Source organism: Beta vulgaris, chromosome 2, assembly GCF_026745355.1.
Source record: "Beta vulgaris subsp. vulgaris cultivar EL10 chromosome 2, EL10.2, whole genome shotgun sequence".
In the NCBI taxonomy this organism is placed as follows: domain Eukaryota; kingdom Viridiplantae; phylum Streptophyta; class Magnoliopsida; order Caryophyllales; family Amaranthaceae; genus Beta; species Beta vulgaris.
In genome coordinates this window covers 52,448,742-52,460,637 of record NC_079203.1, presented here as the reverse complement: position 1 = coordinate 52,460,637, position 11,896 = coordinate 52,448,742, and the positions used below count along the sequence as shown (strand labels likewise).

Genomic DNA, 11,896 nt, shown 5'->3' with positions numbered 1-11,896 from the left:
CTTGCTTAGGCTAGTAAATTACCGAATAAAAAAAATGTAATGCAATTCATATAGGAGGCTATAATTAATTGATCCATTATCACTTCAGATACATCAACATATAAATGGTAAAAATATGCAAATCTTGAATTATACTAAGGCTTGATATAGCCCATCATTCTTAATTGAATATAAATGACAAACATTTTTTTTTGGCTCCTACTGAGGACCCGTTGGTAAGAAGAAGGACCATACTGGACCAACACATCGCTCAGGTTAGCCAGTCCAGATACACAGGTCAACGCTGGAGAGTAAGGATTATAAAGGAATCCCTACTCCCAAGAATAAATAGGTAGTGAGGTTCGAACTTGTGATCTGAAGATCACAAGGTGCTTGGTTACAAACATTTTTATTTATCTTCATTAATTATACTAAAGAATTAGTTCTAGTACAATACTGTATACTTAGCTATGTCACTATGTCAGTGATATGCATGGTCTACCACAGAATATCAGAGGAAGCTTCACCTGATCACTGATGAATCACAGGAAGCTTCACCTCTTCTCATTTACAGATTGCTTTGATATACCTAAAAAATTTATTAAAATCTACCATAAATTTTGGTCAATTTAACCTTATATAAATCTCTAAAATTATCAAAGTCACTTCACTCATTCAAGTGTAAAAAGAGTTTTCTCATTCACACTAATCAAAAGCATCTTCACTCATTTCCCACTTCTTCCTGCTTATTATAAGCTCAAACAACTTTATAAATATGTATTGAAAAATTATAATCATGTATGAAATTCTCCCTAAAATCAATGATTTTCATGATATCCAAAAAATCCCATCATCATCTCAAAATGTCCAATCTCAATTCCAAAATTCAGCAATTTTTGCTGGAGGTACTTTTTTTCTTTTCTTTCTACTTTCCTCTGTTTTAATCATGAAATTAAATGACTTTTGATTATGGGTTTTTTTTTCTTTTGTTGTTCTTCTGTTTTACTGATGAAATTACTTATAATTTTTGGGTGTTTCAGGAAGTTTTTGGGTTCTTGAATCTGCATACGGGAATAACAATGGAGTTACAAAAACTTCTACTGGTTATTTTGGTGGAAGCCTTAGAAACCCATCATATAAAGAAGTAAATTAAAAAAAAAAATCACTAATTTTTTAAATTTTATAGCAAATTCCAAGAATTGATTGATATAAAATGTCATTATTTTTTATTTTTATTTCAACAGGTGTGTGAAGGAGGAACAAGTCATACAGAAGCTGTCAAATTATCATATGATAACAGAATCATTTCATTTTCATCACTTTGTGATTATTTCTGGAACACCCATGATCCTACCAACAAGGATTATCTTGTAAATTCATTTACCCCTCTCTCTCTCCTTATAAGTTACTAGAATTTTTTGCACGTGATGCGTGCTTGAATTTTTTTTCGAAACAGAAACTCGATTTTCTTCGGCATAAGAGTCAAAATTTGAACATTAGACATACGAAGTATAATTATTTTTAGTTGCAAAATTTGATAGGTTTAGTTTTTGTCACTTAAGTCTCTCACCATTCTGTTTTTTTTTTTTTTACTTTTCAAAGTTAAATTCTATGAACAAAATAGAAATTTTATTGAATTTATTTATGATTTTTAATATTATAATTTTTTAGTTGATTTTTGAATTAAGTATAACATGTCATAAATTGTAAAGAAAGTGGACACTTTGATTTCAAGTCAATTTTTTCACAAGTTGTACTTTGTAAGTGTATTTTTAAGTTTTTGTAAAGTTTCTTCATTTTAGTGATTTGCATAACGTAAATTATGCAATTTTATGATTTTAATTGACTTGTGAGTGATTGTTTTAATTATATTTTTGTATTTTTGTTTGAAGCTCCCTTTGATTTGTAAGTGAATTTGTAATTTATAATAGGAAGAGGGTAACATATTTTTGGTATTTTGATATTGACATTCATTTTGTAATTTAGAAAGGAAAGGGGGGCAAAATAGGCATTTCAAAAGAGGACACCATTGCTCCCCCCTTCCCTTATATAATAGAGATATGTATATACTATTACGCTTCGGCTTTTGACACTATTTATAAAATTCAATTTAACTACTTTCTCCATTTCGTTTTAAATGCGGTAAATGAATATTTTTTATTTCATAAATAATACCCATTTGTTGCATTTAAAACAAAACGGAGAAAATATCATTTTTTATTTATTTATTTATGAGTAAGTAAAAATATGATTCCGTGGAGTCTTGTTTGATTTGTCTCGGTGGTTACTTTTAAAATATCAAATTTTTAGAATTTTTATAAATACAAAATTAGAGATATTATCATATTAGTATTCAAAGTTTTACATTGATATGCGTAAAAAGTGTAAGTGTAACTATTATTTAAGAATGAAGGTAGTATTTGTGTATTGTAAAAAGTGTAAGTGTAACTATTATTTAAAACTGAAGGTAGTATTTGTATACTGTATTAAATTTATTATGATTTGGTTCTAAATATGGGCTTTTTCAATGCAGAATTTTGGGTTAAGTACCCATGAAAACTCAGTGATTTATTACTCAACAGAGGAGGAGAGAAAAGAAGCACAAAAATCAAAGATTAGGAAGCAAATGAGGCTTAACAAAAGAATTGTCACAAAGATTTTGCCAATGGAAAATTTTGAATTCTTTTTGGCAGAAAATAAGCACCAAAAATACTATTTGCAGAAGTACTATAGACTTTGTGGAAGTTTGGGTTTAAGGAGCACAGAACAATTTGTGGAGTCAAATATTGCTTGCAAACTCAATGGGTAATTTGCTTGATTATACATTGATTTGTTTTTATTATAGAATTTATTAGAGTTATACTAAGTATATTATATTAGAATCCGAAACTAATAAAAAGACGAGTATAAAATACTTACCATAACTCTAATAGAATTAGACTTTAATCTTTGCAAAAAGTTGTTTAGGGAGTATAAAGCACAAAAGTCAATGATTTCATGCAAGCATGATGATGGACTAATGGTATATACTATCATATACTCCTATGTAGGATTAATAAATTCTTGCTTATATTTACATATGTTGTTTTATGGGTTGGACAGTTGGATTTAATGATCTACCATATTCTAAGTTTTAGATTATGAAGTATTTGTATGAATGAAATATACTGTTAAAATACTGTATGTGCTCCCTTGTTAGTTTTTATTTGGGGTAAACACTGGTAGCTTAGCTGACATTGTATAAGCTTATCATCAGCTTGTGTGATCAACTTGTATTGTTATTAAGAAAATAGGCATGATGGGATATATCAAGCCTAAATTTAAATTCTCTTAGACTTCATTTTTTTTGCAAGAGAATCATTTAAAATATTATTGTAAAGAAAATAAGCTAATTAAAATCCTATGGTGAAATAAACCAATTCTATATATTATAAACTTATACTTCCTCCGTTCTTTTTTAATGGTTACAATTTGAGTTTTTACACTACTCACACATTTATGTTTGATTATAATTTGTGATTAATGGGTATGTAAAAATATATTTACGTGGTATCTTATTTGATTCGTTTGAATAAGTACTTTTAGAATATCAACTTTTTATAATTTTTATAAATACAAATTTAGATATATTAATGTTCAAACATTTATATTGACAAACATAAAAAGATAAAATTTAACTATTCAAAAGAAACGAATAGAGTATAGTTGAAGCAAATTTTATGTTTGTGTAAAAAAAAAAAAATTGGGTTTGTGTCAGAAATTGTTTACATGATGTACCTAGATGTACATTCATCATGTCCATTTTCAAGTGCAGGCCCGTTGTCTTAAGCCCAGTCATAATAAATCATTATATCAAACTTTTCTTTGGTCCTTTTGGATACGGTGGGCTGTCAGTGTAGTTAAGCTCTAAAGCCCAAATTAGAGGTCTAAATTGGGCCAAGATGACTCAGTTGAACCCAGTATCTTCATCCAATAACAGCCCAATCAGGTCTAATTCACCTAGCACATTTGTGGGTCGAGCTTGTAACTACCCATCTTACTTTGACCTGGATCACTATGGCTCAACTCGGGTTTTTGTTAGCCAAACCCAGCCCAACTTGATAGAATATTTAGGATGCTTTTTCTTCACCTGAATCACCCTGAACTAAACTGAACTAAATTTATTGGACCTAAACTGAACTTATTGGACCTGATTGAACCTAATTCAACGTATTAGACTTAATTGAACCTGATTGGACCTGGACCTTAGTCATTTACCTCCTACACTAGTCCATCCCACTCAATGAGCCCCCTTTATCTTTACAATAAAAGTCAAATGATGTCTTTGCCCAAACAAGTCCCTTTATGATGTTTAAGCAATGATGTGGACACTAGACATCGCTATGAGGGCGTGTAAAGAAACTTACAACATATGGTTTCTCATTTGAAATGGACCTCTAATTCTAAAAATTATTATTTGTTTTAGGCTCTGTTTGATTCAATTTAAATCTTACCTATCTAAATTATTTTATCTGAATTTATCTTATTTGATATGATATTATCTTATTCAAATTTATCTTATTTTATTTGAATTTATTTTATTTTATCTGATTTGAACTTATAATTTAGTTTATTGTGTTGTCAGTATATATCAACCCTTTTTTCTTAGGCGAGGTTGGCTTTATTAAATACTGATATTGATAGATAACTAGAGATCCAGGGTAGACCTCCGACTTTGTTTTAGCTTGAAATGACAATTAAAGGAATTTACAAAGGATTATTCTCTATTTGTGCAGGATTTTAGGGATGAGTGAAAACCAACGAGTTGATGAACTTGCAAGATTTCTGAAAATTCAAAAGCTGCCAAATCATGCAGAGTTAGATTGTGAAGAGATTATTAAAGATTCAAGAGTTATGGTAGAGAATTAAAACATTAATTTATAGAGTGTGTTTTGGCCTTTTGGGTGGAATAGTTATACCATGTTATGTAATATGCATAATGGTATAGACTTCAACAAGAATGATATTGTGTTAATTTTTAGATTTATATGAAAATGGGCCTGGGTAACCCAATAAGGAGGAGGAGAGTTTAGTCCACTTACAAGCTAGGAGGTTCCATCCTAAAACCAATTGGTGATAGGAGGAGTAACTCCTCATCTTATAAAGTGGTTTATTCTCTTCTCTTTCTCCAATGTGGGACACTCACAAGTGGGCATTTCATGGGTTTCAACATATCGACTATACAAATAATGACATATTTTTATGTCATTTGAGTTCTTCTTACAAAAGAAGCATTAGTTTGTAGCTTGTAACGCCATAAAGTATGATGTAACAATTATATTCAATAATTTGTGTAATTTTATATTATTTTTTAAAAAAATTGGTAAGATAAATTACATTAACGCCATCTCACAAGCCACTACCCCAAAGCCCCCAACCCTCCTAATGAGAATTGAACCTACAACTTGCGAGTGAAAGATGAAGGGCTTACCATCCTTCCACCCCCTCCTTCTCATGTAAGTTTACATACTTCCTCCGTTTTTTTTAGATGTTACACTTTCTATTTTAGGAAATTTTAAATTAGATGTTATATTTTTATTTTAGGTAATAACTTCTCTCTATCTCTCTCCTATCACATGTTCACATGGGGCCCTTTTGTTTTTCATTCTCTCTATCTCTCTCCACTCCAAAAATTACCTAGGAGTCCGTGATTTGAAAAGTGTAACATCTAAAAAAAAACGGAGGAAGTATTTTTTTTTTTGACCCTCTTTCGGTAACCCATGATAAGATGAATTGTCTCTGGGTTACCTCGCACAGGGCTACTAATTTTTTTATTTTTTTTTTAGCCTCCTTTCGAAAACCCGTGGTAAGATGAATTTCCTATATGTCCTCTCACAGAGCCACTCACCCTAATATCCGGGCGTAGAGAATTGTCAAAAAAATTTGGAAAATTTTCATATACATCATTCACAATCACAAAATTTCATGTACATAATCGGTAATCAAACTCTGAGGCGCAAAGCCTTTCTCTATAATCTTTCGATTTATGACATAATCTTACGTAAATTGAAGTTCTTTTACTTTAGTATCTTATTAAAAAGTGTATTAGCTAAGTTGTGATAGAAATTGCCGGATTGGTGCGCGTGCATTAGTTTTTAGTTGAGTAACCTAGAAGCTTACCAATAACTCGTGAAGTGGTGAAGAAGAAATCCACTTTAAATTATGATTAATCTATTAATTTCATGCCATCAGTTTAGTGAACAGTTACGAACGTCATAATACACTTCACCCTTAAATGATTATGTTTATTAATCGCAAATTATGAGCTATAAGTACTACTTAGCATATCTGCCACGTGGTGATTTACCATATACTTGCTCCATCGCATACAAACTTTATTAGAGACTTTCTTTCAAATACTTCCTCTGGTTTTTTTAATTGACTCGTTTTCTCTAGATACACTTGCCAATACACTATTTTGAACATTAATATCTTTAGTTATCAATGAAAGTTAAGGTTTAGAAAATAGAAATTGAAACAAATCTAACAAGATCCTACATAACTCTATTTTTTCTTGAGTACAAATCACAAAATATAGTCAAAGTTACATATGTGAATAACATCAAAAATCAAAAGGAGTAATCACGGAGGAAATAAATAAAAAGTGCAAAAGAATAAGTAGACCCATGAATAATGAGGTGAGGATGGATTATATAGTGTACTCGTTGTGACAACTATGTACTTAAGTATTTTCCCGCCATTAATAATGGGACGGGATGAGATATTTAGATGAATACGTATATGGAGAAACCATTCTCTATATCAGCCATACTCCATTAACATTCTTACCACTCTTTTACCAATAGCGCAAGGCAAACGATGAGCTACTTACAATATCGGTTGCAATATTACAACATTTAAAAACAGGTTTATGTGTGATGAAGCTATAATGTATAGCACATGTCAGTGTCCCAATAACGCAAGGCAAAGGAACTACTCCACTTATTGTTATATGATTTTATGTTGAAACATTATTTCATTGTCTAAAATAGACTCTCTCTTTACTCATGGGTATGATAGATGTGATGATTAAATTTCTCCTCATAGAACATAAAACATGATTGTATGGTTGCTCTTTTGAGTTTATTACATGTATCATGTATCATATATCATGTATCATGTATGTACAAACTTTTTCTTATAGGAAATTCATTGAAAGGAACAATAAAAAGGGCACACTCTATTATGTGTCTGAGCAGTGAGCATCAATTAATAAGAGAAGAACAAAAAAAGTAATTAGCGGATGAGAGCAGTGGACCTTCTTTTGGGGCATATAAGTTGTCCTTATCATCAAAGTGCTCGCTAACGCTAATCACCTTTGCTTTGCAAGTCACTTTAGACTCAAACAGAATTTATAGTCCCCACTCCCCACCATTCTATTGTTTCTTTCTTTCTCCCAAACTTGTGAAATAGTTATACTTTCCCTCTTCAATTATATACTCCATCAAATACTCCCTCCGTCCCATAATATAGTGCTTGCATTCCTCTTTGGGTGTCCCAAAATGTTGTGCCTATTTCTTTTTTATCAATTAATTTGGACTAAATTATCCTTCATTTCTACATAAAACTTTCCAAAATACCCCTACTTTCTTTTAAAATATGTGCCCTTATTTATTGTTTTACACCATTCCAAGGTATATTTATTGCTCTTTCATTTTATTTTAAAGGAAAAAGAAACAAAAACTAGTTCCAAGACAAAAACACCCAATAAACATTTACTTTTTTTTTTTGAATAGTAAAATTAATTCATTAATAAAAAGTCATACGACATCTACATAAGCAATCGAATCAAACAAATACATAAGTTGAATCAAACAAAAATTTCCTTCATAAAAACTACGATCGTCAAACAAATCTTGCAATGTGGAACATCTCCCGCTTATATCGCTGGAAATACAGCCTTGTTGGAGAGACAATCTAACGATCCCTTGTAGTCGTGAGGATGATTTCCGTCGGATTCATCTAACCGTATTCGAAAAATTGATAACCTTTGTGATCCCGCATAATTCTTCACGAACAAAATAATTTCACGGCAATCCATTAGATCTAGTATCCCGGATTGTAACCTGTAGAAATTCCCCCTCTAAAGAGGAGAAAAACCCTGTCTTTCGAAGGAGGTCGAAAAACCTTGTCTTTCGAAGGAGATCGAAAAACCTTTTCTTACGAAGGAGATCGAAAACCCTGTCTTTCGAGGGAGAAATCGTTATTGGAAACCTAAAAACAAATAAAAAAAACAAAGGTGGGGGCTTTCCAACGGTAAAAACCGATGGAAGCCCCTTTAAAAATCAACAATGGAGGCTAGGGTTTTTGAAAGTAGAGAGGAGAGAGGGGAGAGAGAAAAAAAAAGGGAGAAATTGTTATTTATCCAATAAACATTTACTTACATATGTATTTTTGTGAATTCTTAAAACTCTTTCCATTTTCCTTAATTCTTGTGAAAAATGAGAAGTGAGCACTATATTATGGGACGGAGGGAGTATAAAACAACAAAAAATCCATATGATTAGACTTCCATTATTCCAAAGTGAGACAAATTTGAGATGCTACATGTAAACAAAACAAATAAACTTCTCTTACATATTATGATATGAAAATATCATAAGGTAGCCAAGGGGTTATACTTGGATCAATACTCGTTAGAGGTCAATTCAGTCTATTTTATTATGTCAGAATTCTTGAAAGTGAAAAATTAATAAAGATATATTTATTTATTTTTAAAATCCACTATGGGATTTAATTCCATGATATCAATGTATCCTTACACTATTATATGCATAAGATAGAAGTAAATGATACACATTTTATATGCATACATATGGAATATAGAATCAATTGTAGTAGATGCAATTAATGCATTATATAAAAAGTACGTTATTCTATAAATTGCAAAAACACTCTTAGGGCTTGTTCTCTTCGGCATAAAACAGCTGAACTGAACTGATTGGAGCTGAATTGAATTGAATTAAATTGAATGTAATAAATATATAAATAATATTTAAACAATAATAATATGAATATTAAATAATAATTATAATGATAAGTAATATTTTTTTTTTGAGGGGAAAGAATAATGATAAGTAATAATAATGAATAATAATAATAGTACTTATTTTGGATATTCCTAAATTATAGTTATAAATATATAATATTATTAATAATAATAATAATAACAATAATAATAATAATTAATGATAATTAATAATAATTATTTTATATTATTTGTATTAATATATTAAGGAAAATGATATACATAGCCCTTAGGGCTATGTATAAGGTGCTTAAAATGGAAATAAAATATTAAATCAAGCATTTCTTACCTCTGTTGATGTGAAAATGTGTCTTGAATTCTTAAACTGTTTCCATTTAAAGAAATGTATTTAATGCTTATATGTAGCCCTAAGGGCTACATATAACATTACCCTTAGATTTAATAATAAAATAATATTTAGTAATAAAAATAATGATTGGGTTGGACCGCAAAAATTACATCATAAACCGTCTTGACGCGATTTGATTGTTTTATGGGCTAAAAAACATGGGTTTATTTGTGCTTTGACCTAAACCATGTTCCTCATAATAATAATAGTAAATAATGAGTAAAGCTATAATAAACAACAATAATATATAGAAACAACAACAACAATAATAATGATACTTAATAGTATTGATATAAAAATAAATAATAATAATAATAATAATAATTAGTAAAATAAATTATACCAACATAATAATAATATTTAACAAAAGGGTTATAAAAGAATGAAGTTGAACTAAACTGAACTGATTGGAGATCAAATGATTGGAGCTAAGCTGAACTGAACTAAACTGAAAATAAACTGAGGAGAACATGCCCTTAATATATCATTGGTTTCTTTTAAAAAAAACGCAACAACAAATAAGCTCTCATAAAGTTGCAAATTCCATTTGTGCATATCAACCTTTTTGGCTTTGAATTTAAGAAACCATATCTTCAAATTAAAGCGACTTTTACATTATAATTTATACCTTATCGAAACTAATACTAATTCAATTTTATGGATTGACAAGCGTAAAAGTAAAAATATTACAATTACAAAAGAATAAAAGACTTAAATTGTTGATCATGCCACATAGAATGTACCGACAATAGCATAATTCTATCGATAATTTCTCCCCTTAACTCAACTTAAACGAGGCGACCAAAAATAATCCGAATCAAACTCAAACCACAATCAAACATCCAAATCCATTTATAACCTAATTAAAACCTAAATTAATTCATCTTTACCTCTACTCTAGAACTAAATTCAAATTATATCCATATCAAATAAATTATCACTAAATCAACCCAACTCCAACTCCAACCTAGTCCAAACTCCAATCAACCAAACTTTTAAATCTCACATTAAAAAGTACAAGTGGAGACCAAAATTCAGATACCTCGTGATAAAATAAGAAAAAAAAAACTACAACTATACAAAAATAAAAATGGGAAATCAATCTAAGAAAAACATTTATTTATATACTCAATCATAATTTCAGATTCCCCAAAAATAAATTCTTTATCTTCATCATCACTCTCATCTCATCCGTACAAAGTTAAATACAGACTACAGTACAACAGTACTATGGCGACTGTTCAGGTATAGCCACCAGCACAGGTCGCCACGCTCTCCTCATCAACAATCTCTGCCTCAACGTCGCCGAAAACGGCCTCACGCCGCCGCTAACAACTCGGCGCGCCGCCGCGCCGACACCGGAACTACCAGTAGACGGTAATAATCTCTGTTCATCCTCCTCACCTTCTAGAACCTTCGATTGCGGAGGAGGAGAAGCCGAAGAAGTTACGAACAAATCCTTCAGCTTAAGCCTTACGCCTAAGTTATTATTCTCTTTTATCGCCGGCGATTTTTGATCGGTGATTTTCCGATGATCCGGCGATTCAACTCGTCGGTGACTCGGTTGGATGAATCGGCGATTGAAAACGCCGCCGTTTCTTCCGCCGCCGCCGCCGAGGAGCATTCTTAGGGTTTTACGACGGCGGATGTGGATGACTGGGCTTGTCGTCGGGCTTCGTGTCGGGCTTCCGATTACTGCACACTGTGATGCTAAGAGCTTGAATTTTTGTAGCGTCGCCATATTTTTGAGTGTTTGAGTGTATACTATACACTGTGAAATTAGGGATTTGAGATTTGAAATGTTTGGGGATTTTTGATTTGGGGGAGAAGTGAGAAATGGTGTGGAGGTGGGAGGAGAGAGAAAGTTGGGAGAAGGAGATGAAGAAGATGGGGAAATGGGAAAGGTAAAGTGACAGGAGGAAGAGTAAGGGTAACTAGGAAGGTTTGCTTTATACTGGAGAATATTGTGATTAGTGAAATGCTTTTTGTTGTCCTTTTTTTTTTGTTGTTGATATTTTTTATTTGTTTATTTTTGTGAGGTTGGACTCAATTGGAACGTTTCTTTTTAACGTGTATAATGTCATTATGTCATGGATTGATGGTTAGGAAAATTATGCATAGATATGACTGTTTCTTTGTTTGGATATAGTACCTTGAAGGGATCGTAACTTTTATGGTCTTTTAAATTTCGTTTGCAGATCTAGTATCTAGTATTTCGTCCGTTTCAGAAAGATTTGAACATTTGTTGGAACATGTAGTTTAAGGTGATAAGTTATAGTATGTTAATCGAATGTTATTGAAAATGTAAATGTGATAGGAGTTGGTGAGAGTATTTTTTTATTGGAGAAGAGAAAAAGTTTAGTCTTTTTGTATTGACAAAGGTAGAGTGTGGACTCAACGGAGTATAAATAAAATAATATGGTAATAGTGGGATCATGATAAAAATGAAAGTGTTCAAACTAATTTGGGACAAATATAAGAAAAGTGTTCTATTGAGCTTT

At 31.1% G+C, this 11,896-nt stretch overlaps 2 protein-coding genes across 2 annotated transcripts; one reads left to right on the top strand and one right to left on the bottom strand.

The window, feature by feature from the left end:
- Positions 1-538: 538 nt before the first annotated feature.
- LOC104906284 (uncharacterized) lies at positions 539-5,322 on the top strand. Its single transcript, XM_010695021.4, has 5 exons — positions 539-884; positions 1,020-1,123; positions 1,224-1,349; positions 2,513-2,784; positions 4,755-5,322. Exons 1-5 carry the CDS (start codon positions 776-778, stop codon positions 4,885-4,887), a joined length of 744 nt encoding a protein of 247 aa, XP_010693323.1. The 5' UTR covers positions 539-775; the 3' UTR covers positions 4,888-5,322.
- Positions 5,323-10,499: 5,177 nt separating this feature from the next.
- LOC104906293 (hypothetical protein) lies at positions 10,500-11,374 on the bottom strand. Its single transcript, XM_010695032.4, has one exon. The coding sequence runs from the start codon at positions 11,134-11,136 to the stop codon at positions 10,624-10,626; it is 513 nt and encodes a 170-aa protein (XP_010693334.1). The 5' UTR covers positions 11,137-11,374; the 3' UTR covers positions 10,500-10,623.
- Between the last annotated feature and the right edge of the window lie 522 nt (positions 11,375-11,896).